At 42.4% G+C, this 14,314-nt stretch overlaps 1 protein-coding gene across 1 annotated transcript; it reads left to right on the top strand.

Moving 5' to 3' along the window:
- Positions 1-1,203: 1,203 nt before the first annotated feature.
- On the top strand, positions 1,204-12,129 carry tbc1d17 (TBC1 domain family, member 17). The gene is made up of 17 exons (XM_071547334.1): positions 1,204-1,275; positions 2,704-2,799; positions 2,886-2,963; positions 3,065-3,176; positions 3,322-3,505; positions 3,700-3,811; positions 4,608-4,778; positions 4,953-5,078; positions 5,187-5,290; positions 5,394-5,488; positions 5,587-5,703; positions 6,290-6,390; positions 7,594-7,693; positions 8,226-8,323; positions 9,866-9,982; positions 10,102-10,188; positions 10,848-12,129. Exons 1-17 carry the CDS (start codon positions 1,249-1,251, stop codon positions 11,013-11,015), a joined length of 1,893 nt encoding a protein of 630 aa, XP_071403435.1. The 5' UTR covers positions 1,204-1,248; the 3' UTR covers positions 11,016-12,129.
- Positions 12,130-14,314: the final 2,185 nt, after the last annotated feature.

Genomic DNA, 14,314 nt, shown 5'->3' with positions numbered 1-14,314 from the left:
CAGAGTGTCGCACACCAACCTAATTATTGTTTGTTTACCATCCACAATAAAGGTGTTGTGGACTCACTAATTAAATTATCTAATAGTAAGAAGGCAATTAAATATATAAAATATATATAATATATTGATAACAGAGACAGGTTTTAAAGATAATACTGCAATTCCTTATTTCATCCAAACGTTTTCTTGTGTTTTATTTAAAGAATTGTCTTTTCATTTGATCCCTCCACCTTAGCCTAAGTTTGTTTTTTTTATTACACTGACGAGCAAAGATAAAGCAAATGGCAAGAAATTTAAGTGGAAGCCATATCTAAACCACATAAGGGCAGCATTCATGATCAGTTTTACCCTTTAAGCTGTGTGCGTCTGTGCAAGACTGGTGAATTAAATTAATTCATTATCAGTGACCAAAGCAGTTGTTCCACTCTGCCCGCAGAAAATGAGTCGATATAAGCGGGTTTCTGTGGCAGCTGCTATTATGCAGGGCGTCATTGCAGATAGATCAGGCCTACCAATGGTAATTTGGTGTAATAGTGGATTCTGTCAAATATTGTGTGAGTAAATGATACATTCGAGAGGCAAAGCGCTGGCTTCTTACCTGCCTATACCTGTCAATGCTAATGCTGCGTTTAAGTCGTATGGGAAAGAAGGAAGCTATGAGCTCCCCATTTTAAAATAACGTTCACGCTAGATTTCAGGTGAAACTACACTTGGTACACCCGGGAGTTAGGGTTAGATGGACCCGATTTCTGATCCCTGACTTCTGATGTCACCAAAAAGGAATAGTGACAGAGTAGGGCATGACGTATTCATGTCAAATAAAACCATCAAAAGGAACAATTTTCATCGCTGGATTTTTCGTTTGTGGTTGAGGTAACGTTGGGTTGCAATGTTTGTGAAATATACACTCAAATGTATCACTCACAAAGTGCATGTCTGTTAAGTGTGGAAACAAGATGATCAGCAGGAGTAACCAAATACCACAGAAGACTTAAATCATGGCGGCTTGACACGTTGCTTTTAGCTTCCAACGTTCCCGCAGTTATTCCTATATGTCCTGAATGCATCATAAACCTATGGGCTACAAATGTACCTACAGTTGTTACATTATGTTTGACCTCTGATTGGCTCATTGTAGCCCATATGTGTAATGACGTCTCTCATGGGGGCGGGGCTTCTCGGAGGGAGGAAGTGTGACGTACCTTTTGTTTTGGAAAAACCGAGCAGAGAGACACAAGCGACGGAAGAATGGAGCCAAAGGTGGAGAATTATAAGGTATAACCTGGGTTGTCTCTGGCAGCTTATACATTTAGTTTAACTGTTAGCAACTTCTCTGCCACTTGGTTGTGATATTTTTGGGTGGATCTGTCACCTTCTCAAAGTCATACAAATTGTATGTAACGTTGAACCAGCCGATCTGGTTGTTAGCTAAACATTATACTAGCTAAAGTTTGCGATATATAAGTCATAACCAACGGCAGTTTCTACAGACATGAATGCCGTTTGTCTGATTGTAACCACTGAACCTGAACTCCGGTGTGTAGCTTCTAGCTAGCGGCTAGCTGTATTACCATACAGATAGGATAGCTAGCTAAATCAGTCGATGGTGTATCATAGTAAGGTCCACGCAGTTCTTTTTTTTTTTTAGATGAATCCGACTCTGTTTAGTTCGTTCGGCTTGACCGACTGACGGGACAGACAACACGTCCTTTGATCATGTGATACATCTCTCACTTGCTAGCTCCTGGTTTTGTTATCTCTTTCATCCAATGTAGCTACTATGTGACAAAGCGTTTGATGCCCCAAATCTATATTATGATGTTGTTTCTGGTCAGTTATGATATTGTTGATGCAGTAGTTCTACACCCGTTTTGTGTTTACAATATGATATGTCCTGCTTTCTTGTATGGAGAGTACGTGACGCCACACTCCCTTCAAAAATCTAACAATTTAATGTTTACTTGTTTATCGGCAAATACACAAACCTCGTAGAGCAAGACTCGGGACTTTAAAGGAACAGTTAGGAGCTACTGTTCAATTCGGCATACTTCCAATCCACCAAGCAGCACTGGTTTTGGTAAAACGTCAACTTTATAATTGATTGGCCTATTTTTTCCTAAGCTATACTTCCATCAAAATACTCCACAGTGGGCGATAGTGAGCACTGAGCAGTGTGATCCAATTCTAGAAGTGGCGATATTATTGAAACAAAGTGCTGCTTGATGAATCATACTGTATGTATCTCAAATTTTCCAAAGTATCTGTGCTAGTGATATGTAACTCTTACTTACTAAGTGTTAGTTTTGCTAAATTTCCTACCAAATAACTACTGGTTACATAATAGCTCAGATTTATGATCATATTGTTTATGGTCAGTTATGTCCTTGATGCAATAGATCTATATAGATGTCGTTTCCAGGGGGAGTCCCCACACAGGTCAGGTGGCATGACTAGGTGATTTGCTTTCATGTGACTAATTAGAGATTAGGTCAACCTCTTATTATTACCATAGCACATACCAGAGTCAGTCCACACCCCTCCCCACAGATTTAGAATTCACTTGCCATACTCTTGCCCAGCCTGTTCGTATGACTGGAATCCAGTGTAACTGGAAGTGAGGCGTCTTATTACAACTCAACTTACCCTTTATAATGGATATTGCTGTTTTACGTTCTGTATGTGTGGGGTTTTCTTTGTCCTCAGCTGATATTTGAGAAGGAGGGGGTTTACCTCCACACGAATGCCAAGAGGAGCAACCAGGACACCACCATCCCCGGGTTCATCCGCATTGTAGAGCGGGTAAGAGAATCTGAGTGAGTCAAGTCTACTGAAATACAAAGAAATCGACCAGCAGAGCACCGGGATAACTGTGTGTTTGTGTTTAGGGTGGGGAGCCAGCTTTAGAGTGGAGCCCGCTAGAGGATGAGGGTCGAACTGCCCCGGCCGTATTCTACACTAAAAAGGTCAGCGGTCATCTGTTTGATATTCATGGACAGGGAAGAAATACTTGTCGCTCTTCTCTAACTGAAACACAATTCTCATTTACCTGCTTCCTACCCATCAGGATGGAGAAGGAGGGGAGGAGGACACAAACTTTGACCCTGGGTATGAGCCGGACTGGGCCGTTATCAGCACAGTGAAGAAAGATCGAGAGCATGTCCCAGTCAAAGAGTCAGGTACAGTTTGCATTTCTGTCATATTAGCCGTGATTACATGCACGGGGGATGTGTGTGTTATTTTCAGTCACATGTGGAAGGGTGTAAAATATGAATCAGAGGAGAAACTATGAATAATGACTGTGTTTTTGCCTTTTGTTTTCAGGCCAGTGGTCGTTCTCCTTGCCTCTGTCAGAGCTGTACTCTCTCCGGAGGGCCCGCTTCTCCTTGGGCCGAAACTTCCTGGTGTTGACCAGCAGGGGGGGCCACCCACTGCCTCCTCTGCACTTCCACAGAGGGGGAACCAGGGAGCTGCTGCGGGCCCTGCAGCGTTACATCATCCTGGCTTCGTAAGTATGAGCAGACAAGCCTACCAGCGGCTCTCTGTCTGTCTGGGTCGTACTGTAAGTGTGTGAAAGTCCATCTCATGACGATTAGCTGAGCAGCTGATGTACAGTACAGTGTTGTTTTATCTCCCTGTTGATATGTCACATGATTGGAACGGCATCACATGACTGTTTGTGTGTTTCTCTGTTATCTTTAGGTCACCGGTGGACGGGCGGCTCTTCCTTGCCTACCCTCATGACTCAGGTGCCCTCTCTCAGTCCTTCGACGAGCTGCAGCTCCTTGATGATGGAGGCTCTGATCTTGTCTCGGTAGTTATTTTGTTTTTTTGTTTCTGATTGAAAGAAAGGAGGAAGGGGAGAGGGTTCAAGTTCAAATGTGTTTATTTATATGGCCCTTAATCACATGCATGTCTCAAAGGGCTTTACAGAGAATGAGCCTAACTAGATCCAACTGATCAACAATCAAACATAGAACAGAATGGTATAGGACAAACATAAAGATGCAGGACAAAGCACAAGACACACAATAGCAGATTTTAGCACTTGGTATGCTTTGTAATTTTGTAGGGTAGCACATTATGCATTTTAAAGGGGCAATAAGTATTTTTTTTACCGCCCCATAGCACAAACAGACCATAATATATCTGCAGGGGGTTGATAGTGTTGATGATCAATAATAATGACTCAGCAATTACTTGGTCAGCTGCTGAGATTTCAGGGTTTGAAAACTCACTTCCCAGCCCGTACTCTATTTTAGAACACAAACTCCCCACCCACTGGAGTTTCAAGACACCCACCACCCCCCACCTACTATTTCCAACTGCTCAATGATGGAGGATGGTGCTACGAGCAAGTGACCGGTGTCGCAACACATTTCAGCTTCAAAGCCTCGCTCTCAAGCCAAAAAAAGCAAATGACAAAGCAGTTCTATTATTACAGTATTTCACTTGTGTAGGAGGAGATAAGCTGTGTCAGTGTTGTTACAGTTCCTATTGGTCACAGCTAGAGGCCGATAAAGGTAATAGATTACTTAATGCCACTTTAAATGAAAAAAGCTTCTACATCTGTTTCTGTTTGTAATTCTTTTCTCTGTCTACTTGAATAGAGATTCCTCCAGGACCCCTATGCCACTACTTTTGGTGGATTCTCCAAAGTCACCAATTTCTTCAGGGGCGCCCTGCGGCCTCCAGATTCCCCCCTCCACCCTCGCACTGCTCAGGACCCTAATGTGCACCTCCCACCTGACGAAGAGCCCGGCTTTGAACTCATCACCTGTGTAAGAGAAAGAAAAAAAAAAACTTTTTAGGGCTGAAAGTCTATTCATCTGTAATCCTGTGGAAAGCAGATGTCAGTGTGGAATATATCGAGATTACAGATTATGATAGCAAACAGGGAGACATCAGAGTTCGAGTGATGAATCAAATGTCTGTGTTTGCTTCTGTCCATCCAGGGGGCGGAGCTTGGACCCAGACCGGCGGTGAGCAGGGGAAAACCTCTGGACAAGTGGGAGGAGTTTCTGGACCCTGAGGGCCGAGTGCAGAACCCAGAGAGAATCAAAGAGCTTGTGTTCAGAGGGGTAGGACCATAAATCTTACAGTGCATCACTTCCCTCATCCGGAAGACCTCTCACTCTGTTACCTCAGCCAGATGTGTGTGTTTTGATGCCTTTCTTACCCTCTTCCAGGGCATCACTCCGTTCCTGAGGAAAGAGGCGTGGAAGTTCCTCCTGGGCTTCTATCCCTGGAACAGCACCGCCAAAGAAAGGGAGGACATTCTGCGGGTTAAAACGTTAGTGTTTTATTACTGTGCAGCACTTCTCATGCCCCCCTTGATTCAAATGTTACTTCACCTTACGCCAATCCGCTAGTTCAACGCCCCTCTGTCTCCTCAGGGATGAATACTTCAGAATGAAGGTGCAGTGGAAGTCGGTCAGTGAAGAGCAGGAGATGAGGAACTCCCTCCTCAGAGGATACCGCAGCCTGATAGGTCAGTCCTGCCGTCTGTCCAAAAAAATGAGAGATTTCTTCACTTCATTGGTCAGCAGTAGACGTTGAATTTTAATGGTCTTTGTTGTGTTGTGGCAGAGAGGGACGTCAGCAGGACAGACAGACACAACACCTTCTTCTCTGGGAACGACAATCCAGGACTGACTCTGCTTCATGACGTGCTGATGACATACTGCATGTACAATTTTGATCTTGGTACGTATTTATGAATTGTTTGCAAGCAGAGGTGCACCGATACTAAAATGTCTTAACAGATATGAGTACAGAGCATTTATCAATACACAGGATAGGATGTTGCTATCCCATGTGCCATGATCCAAGTACATAATCTGAGTACTTTATTTAGTAGATCGGCCTAAATGAGTAGTGATCCACATTCTACTCAATTTACAACTTCATTGTTTTAAAATAATACAGGAACAAGTGCATCAATTGCATTTGTCTATTTATTTATTTATCTATTTACTGGTCAAATGCAGCTTATTGATGGAAAACCACTTTATTCAGAATAGGTTAATAGATAAAAAACAATGTAGTAGGTTAGGCCTAATGAAACAAAATGGCATTCAGCCTTCATAGCCAAGGCGTCTCTTCTAAACAAAAGCTGCTCTGCCTTTGAACTAAACAAATCCTGATATACTACAGATGCTACCAGTACACCTTTATTACAAATGATTTTTACATCTTTGAAGTGTTTGAGATGATCTCAGCTGTCACTGGTCAGCCGGCCAGACAGATGCCAGGTCCCTCTGACAGTGTCTTTGTCTGCTCTTCTGTCCAGGCTATGTCCAGGGCATGAGCGACCTCCTGGCCCCGCTGCTGTTTGTCACCCAGAACGAGGTGGAGTCCTTCTGGTGTCTGACAGGCTTCATGGAGCTGGTGGTGAGTAGTCGGGATCAGTCACAAACCCATGGCTTTTACAGAATTCACATAAAATTTTTGCGATATTATGACAGGTGACTTACTGCTGGCTAGTGCTGAAACGATTAGTCGATTAATCGATTTGTCGATCAATTAATCGTTTTAGTCATTTATCAAGTAAGAATATCAAACATTTGCTGGTTACAGCTTTACTAATGCAAAGATTTGCTGCCTTTCATCACTTTGGGATGTAGTAACTTGTGATGGCCATTTGTCATTATTTTTGACATTTTATAGACTAAATGATTAATCGAAAAAAATAATCAATAGATTTAGAGCTGCACCGATTAATCGGTTTGAGTAATTTTTTAAGAAAAATAAGTCAAAATTCTCTGATTCCAGCTTCTTAAATGTGAATATTTTCTGGTTTCTTTACTCCTCTATGACAGTAAACTGAATATCTTTGGGTTGTGGACAAAACAAGACATTTGAGGACGTCATCTTGGGCTTTGGGAAACACGGATCCACATTTTTCACCATTTTCTGACATTTTATAGACCAAAGAACTAATTGATTAATCGAGAAAATAATTGACAGATTAATCGACAATGAAAATAATCTTTAGTTGCAGCCCTAAATGGATTATTTTTTAGCCCTACTGATGGCATCATCAGCCAGCGCCAACTACAAAACAGCAGGGACTTAGAGTGCAGCTCAGTGGCGTCACTAATGCTACAACAATAGGTGCTGATTAGAAGTTTACCGCTATTGATTCCAATCCAAATGTTATTGTTCTTGCTGAGAATGTCCATTTATATGCTTCCTGTTCGGAGGCTCAGTGCCTCATTCTTGGCTTAAAGGAACGAGTAAACTATGCACCAAGCAGGCACCACTAAATATGCAGCGGTGCATTGTGGTTCAGACTGACGAGGATGTTTGTGAATGCGATCTTTGGAGTTTCAAACTGAATGGGATCTTATGAGCAGGGAAGTGTGATGTGCCTTTGAGCGACATATTTCACACCATGCTGTATTCTCAAACTGCAATATCTGGCTGTTATTCACACTTAGTCCTCACACACACAGCAGCAGTATTTTGGAAGGTGGAAGATATTTGATATGTGTTTAATTAAATTGTTACCGCAGGTTACTGAGCAGGAATGAGTCTTTCCTCTCTCTCTCTCTCTCTCTCTCTCTCTCTCTCTCTCTCTCTCTCCCTCTACAGCACCAGAACTTTGAAGAGTCTCAGGAGGCCATGAAGCAGCAGCTCCTCCAGCTCAGTATCCTGCTGAAGGCTCTGGACCCGGAGCTGTGCGACTACCTGGGTTAGTCGGCTAATAGTCATGCAGTCAGATTGGATTAGAGATCAGATTAGAATAAATCTTAATCATCCCCGTGGGGAAACTGGGTTGCTGTAGCGGAAGATAATAGGTTACAGCGAAGAAAAACTGGATATAAATGGGAATAGAGCAAATGGAGGAGGGGGTATTAAACACAACACAGCCGACAATTATAACACTAGAGGCCATTAATAAAAGTATATGAATGAAACTATGAACTTCCCTTTCATGTATGCAGGGTGTGCAAAATAGCAGCAGTAGAACATACTGCGACAGAAAAATAAACAAAAAATGTGATATGAAAATTAATATGTTCCAAATATATCACAAATGATTTCCATATACACAGGAGGAGCATTGTATTACATTATCAAGATAGGCTGTCACAAAGTAACTCTCAGTTTTGCTCTATCCTTGGATTATTACTCATTCATATGGATCTAAATATCCTTTAATTCTTTTTTGTCAGTTGATAACTGGGGGAAAAAACATATCTCTGTCTCCTTGTGTCCGTCAGACTCTCAGGACAGCGGCTCTCTGTGCTTCTGTTTCCGCTGGCTGCTCATCTGGTTCAAGAGAGAGTTTTCCTTCGAGGACATCCTCACCTTGTGGGAGGTGAGAGCACAACGGCCACCGCATGTTATAGATGTGTTACGGTTCATGTGGAAAAACAATGTTGTCAATTTGTATATTTACTGACAGTGTGGTACATGTATACATGGACTGGTCGGTTTATACATTTACCAGAGATGTGGTAAATGTACAAATAGCTCTCCTTCCTACATATCCCGGTTTATCTGCACATGCCTCAGTTCATGTGAAAACTACTTACATTTACCGGTTTGTGTACAGATTTGCCTCCGCGCTTCTTGTTCAGCGATCTCTCACAGCTTCACTCCAATGTAGACACATGTGTTTACGTCCGATCACGAAGCACCATCTGATTGGTTTAGCCGTTGGTTCATACAGCTCAGTCCTAAAAGAATTAAAGGGGCAGTCATAATGTTCGGAAATACAAATTGACAATTTGTACATTGTAGTACACTGACCGTTTTTCCACATAAACCATAACATATATAGATATATTTTTGTGACACTGAAAAAGTTCCTGTACAGTCGATGAAATCAGCAGCCAGACGTCAGACACTTCACTCCTCAAGCTTCATCACGGTTTACAGCATTCAAGAAAATAACTTTCTGCAAATCATTTCTGTTGTTTATAGAGCAGTATAGAAGGAAGTTTTATATTGTTCTGTTATTGTGAAACTTTAACCTTAGCTGTGAGTTTTCACACCTTCTCTGAGAAGTTTCACACAATTCCTGCAATCCTCTTCTCGTATTCAGAAAGAACAATTCCATCTACTCTCATCTTTGAACACTCGTGTCTGAGGAAAAATCTCCTTCCATGTCGGGAATATGTATATTTTACATATATATTCACAATTCACCACCCAGTCTCACAAGGATTGTGGCTGATATTTGCACTGTTACAATAGGATTTGAAATTATTGCTAGATAGCTAGCTGTAGCTATAAACCACAAAACCACGAATGCCCCATGGAACTGTAAAGAATCTGTAATGTATTCGTGGTGGCTGGGCACCTTTCGGTGTGGGATCCAGAGAGGAATCTCACTCAATCAATCAATCAATCTGGGTTAATGTAATATCTGATTTAAGCAATAAGCCACAAGATGCTAACAAACTGTGTTAATGTACTGTTTCAACCCAGCACTTAGGCCAACATAGCTACTGAAGGGTTCACTGGTGTCATTCCTTTGTCCCATAACACTGGTGGATAATATGATTAAGTCGGCACTTGCATGCTGTATTAAAATCAATGGCCATGTCTTGTTCCAGTTCTTAAAACTCTTCAGTTTTCCTCTCATGTATTTCTTGTTACTTTTCTTCTTCTTCTCCATACCATTCTTCCATTGACAGCCCCTCAAATAAGTCAGAATTTACTAGAATTCTTTGCTTATTCGTTTTAAGTACCGTGTGGTGATTTTCAGTTAGTGCATTAACATTTCAATTAACTTCTATGTGATCACAGGCGTACACGTTTATCGGGTTTTTTACAACGTCTTTGAACGCGACCCAGCCAATCAGAGATGAGGACCGGTACTGTTCAGTTAATAACGTCCTGTTTTGCTCCTCAGGTCCTCTGGTCTCGTCTGCCCTGCGACAACTTCCACCTGCTGATCGCCTGCTCCATCCTGGAGTCCCAGAGAGGGGAGCTGATTGGCTCAGACCATGATTTCAACACTATTCTGAAGGTGTGTGTGTGTGTGTGTATGTGTGTGTGTGATGGGTGTCAGAGTTACTTTGTACATGGGAAAACGCAGCACCATTTTTTCATCGTTAAGCACCAAATGCATTTATCTATTATCCGCAGCACATTAATGAATTGACGATGAAGCTGGACCTGCAGACTGTGCTGCGAGGAGCGGAGGCCATCTACCTGCAGCTGGTGCAGTGCAAGGTAGGAAGTGGTGCGAGGGTGGGTGCACACTGTAAGGTTTTACACGGGTGTCATTTGGGTGCAGCTAGGTGTGGTGCTCGTCATACCTGAGTGAGTCCAGATTTTGTCATGTAGTTTTTATTGTTATAAACCAAGAGCAGAAATCCCCAGAAATGAATTTTGGACTTACTAAACATTATAAATCAAACAATACAGTATGAATCAAATAAAAGACAGTTAAACAAATCAACGACATTCAATCATAATGTATGTATTACAATTACATGTGATGCATCAAATATCACCTGAAAGGAGCCTTTAACAATTGAATATGATATTCAGTATTGATAATATATAACATTCACACACTTATCTGTAATCTCAGATTTGAAAGACAGATTGAAATTCCAATTCTGTTTCCTGTAAGTTTTTTTTTCAAATTTCAAAGACAGTTCCTCAGTTGAACTGGAATTGACGAGTTCATTCATGAATTGATCCCAACCCTGATGCACACATTGATTGCATTAGATGGTGGTTTTCATATGTTTTCCTCCACAGAAAAACCAACTGTAGTAGAAACCAGAAAGATTTCCCCTTTTAAAAAAACAACACTAACAAACTAGGAAGGAATCAAAGGAATCAAGGAATCAACACCGTCTCTCCTCCTCTTCTCTCCCCAGGAGCTTCCGGTGAAGGTCCAGGAGGTTCTGGGTCTCTACGTTCCCTCCAGCTCCGAGGAGGAGAGCCCCGACTCGGAGAGCAGCGAGACGCAGCGCCTCCTCAGCCAGGCCCAGGCAGGGGCGGCCGCGGCTATCCCAGCATGCACCGCTCCCCCCACCTACCCTTAACTCCCGGGAAACAGGGGGGTTTCGACATGACGAGATGAACGGAAGATATTTATATATGAAATCTATATATACATTATGGATATATGGGATCCAATGAGGGAGACTGATTATACTATACTGAGCAGTGGAGGAAGAAGACTGTAGTTACCGTCTGTGAGAGGCAGGGGGCGTTGTCGAGGCTTTTTTTTTTTTTAAATGTATGTTTATGAATGTTATTATCCAAGATGTGTAAACACTATAGCTGTATTTGCAGTGCTCTTTTTTTTTTTTTTGTTCCATACGTATGTCGTCCTCTCCTCCTTATCGATGACGTAATAGCTTCTCATTTGTTTACATGTCTTTCCGTCTATGCGAGAGAGTATTGCCATCCTTTTTTTTTCTCTTTCTTTTTTTTCCCCCCCTCCCTCTTCCTTTTGTATGATGCTGCTATTTTACATTTCCCCGCATTATTTTTATCGTTGTCTCCTTCTCGGTTTGTCACTTTGTGTTTTTTCGGCGTACATGCAGCCTGTTGCGCTTTGTTTAAATTTCCCTGCCCCCCCCCCCCCCCCCCCCCCTCTTTGCCACTGTCACTCAAAAGGGATGAAGATGAAGGATCAACCCACTGGCAGCACGTTGTTAGTACTGTATAATGCCATTCCAGCCCTATGCAAACTTTTGCATGCCTTATAGATTTTACATGCAGCGTGGCAATGTTTTTAGGTTTGTAATTATCTGTATTATGTCGTAACATTTTCACCCACTGATTATTACCAAATAAATGGTTGAATCTTACCAGAACGCGGTTATTCAAACTTTACATTTCTGATTTTTATTTTTTTTTTTTGCATTAGAAGTTGCTCCTTTTACATCATTTCAAACCTTTTCAAAGTGTTCTCTCAGCAGTTCCCACAAAACATAAACTGATCTGGACACTCTCACTCACTGAGACACAGACAAGAGCTGAATGTGATGAAAGATAAAAGTGCTCAGAGTGTCACAGCTCAACACAGATAACTGCTTCTGAGCAGCTGATAAAAGTCAGACATTTTACAGATAAACAAGGCTGAAACGGCAAATGTGAAAAAAACGTGCGGCATGTCGGGAAATCGAAGCTCTGGGAAATCCTTGCTTTCCCCCCCATTAAAGAAACGACTACAATACGATGCGTTTGTTAGTTTTTATTTAGTGTCTTAACTTGTGAACTGGTTAAACTTTGGCCTATCCCCTCTCCTCCCCCCGCTGACCAGCAGGTGTCTGTGTGAGGTGAAAGGCTGGGGGGAAAATAGGGACCTCTGTTCTCCACTGTCCCGGGAAATGAGCTGGAAAATGAGGGGCGGGGATGCACACACCCCCTCCACAGGACCCGCCGCTCTCTCTTTCTCCCTCCGTCCGTGTTGTTTGAATACAGCTGCGACATATGAATTTAGTGGGGTGCTTAAACAGGCCAACGATCTGTTACACTGTTTCTCTTGCCCGTCCCACCTACCCCAACCCCCCCACCCCCCCCCCACCCCGACCTGACCTCACTTGACTGGCAGAGCCAAACTCACTTAGTCCCACATTCAAACTCAATCTGCTTTCAGCGCCGCTCAAAGCCCGTTTTATGGGCGAAGGCCTTGTCAACAGCTTTAAACCCCATATTCTCTCACTAATGCTACAATCGGCCAAGTGTTTGAGGATTATGGTCTGTTGTTGTTGCTGTCATTATGCTGGGCGTCTTGGAAAAGCTCTTCATCCGCAGGAGATGATGATCTACTCTCTGTGCTGGAGATCTGAGCCTTGGATTTGTTGTTTAAAAATCAAGGCTGTGATTCCCTTAAGGTTTCTCTATGTGTGTGTTTGTATGACGATTTTACATGTGCCATGATTATGTTGTTATTGGTCTTTCTGGGGGGTTTTATCACTTGTGTTTCAAGCTGCGTACATTTTTTTTTTGCTTAAATTTCCCTAACGCTTTGTTGTTGTCACTTAAGAGGAATGAAGAGGGATGAAGTGAAGGGTAAACCCAGCCGATCTCAATTTACACACTTTTATCTGCAGAATACTCTCTTCTTTAGGCTGACATTAATCTGTATTAGGTACATTTACAGTATAGAGTAATATAAGGGGGAGAAAGCATAAAATAATGCATTTCTGAAATATAATTCATTTTTGTTCATATTGGTGGATGTTTGCCTGAGGACTGGAAGTCATCGTTTTTATTTACCACTTCACCACCACTGACAGTCTGTTAGTCTGTTAGTCATCTGTTTATCTCAAATTAAATATCAAGGCCTCAGTGCTCTTAAGATGATGTCTTAGCTATTTGACAATCTGTTGAAAATTGTTAAAGCCAGCACACTATTAGTGCCTTTTCCCTATTTACCATGACAAACACATTTCAGTCAGTATTAACAGTTTTCACCTGATTCACTCTCAACTCAGCATCTGCTTTGTATGAACCTGTTTCAGTAGCCCTTTAAATTACAGGCCACTAATTACACAGTAATGACCAGAAATAACTAAGTAATATCCAAGTAAAATAGATGTAATAACTAGCAGTAGAATAACTAATAATTAATAATTTCTTTTACTTGGATATTACTTACTTATTTCCAGTCATTACTACTTAATTATTGGCCTGTAGTCTAATTTAAAGGGTTACCCCTGTTTCTGCTCTTCACTATTTGAGTAAAACTGGTCGTCACCTGTATGTTGAACAGAACATGAGTTATTGACACTCTGCTCAAATCAATTCAGCTGATCACGGTGCGTTGTCATCGTCTCCTTCTCTTTAACGCCCAGTTGAAACGCGAGCTGCCAGTGAAACCTTAATGTGCGAAAAGCCACCTGTAATGACTGTGTCAAATACAATCTGTATTCTCCACTGGTGAGTGCGACCCCATTGTGACCGGCAGGGGAATCCCCGGGGAGCGTGTGAAAAGTGTGTCTACCCCATGAATGTGTGAAGTGTGTGTTTGTGTGTGTGTGTGTGTGTGTGTGTGTGAGAGGAGGCAGCAGCAGGCAGAAGGCCAGGGCCTGTTGTCTGACACTGATTTGTAAAGGGAGACAATACGGCTCATTGACCTGCCTGCTCCACTGTCTGTTGCACATACCTCGTCCCCCCCCGCCCTGCCCCACCCGGTGGCTTCACTGCTCTTTAAACAGGGGGAGCAGATTGCCACAGGCACAGGGAGGAGGAGGGAGGGGAGGGGTGGGGTGGGGGGGGGTGACGGGACACAGGTTGCTTTGACAATGAGATTCCTCAGAGAATAGAGAGAGAGAGGCAGCTCCGGGCCAAAACTTTGATGAACACATTTAGTGAGACAGGATTTACA

The sequence above is a fragment of the Centroberyx affinis genome, unplaced genomic scaffold (genome assembly GCF_046629955.1).
Source record: "Centroberyx affinis isolate AG114_WGS23_722 - 3 ecotype Tasmania unplaced genomic scaffold, CSIRO-AGI_Caff_v1 ptg005831l_1, whole genome shotgun sequence".
NCBI classification, from domain to species: domain Eukaryota; kingdom Metazoa; phylum Chordata; class Actinopteri; order Beryciformes; family Berycidae; genus Centroberyx; species Centroberyx affinis.
This window is presented reverse-complemented; position numbering and strand designations above follow the sequence as displayed.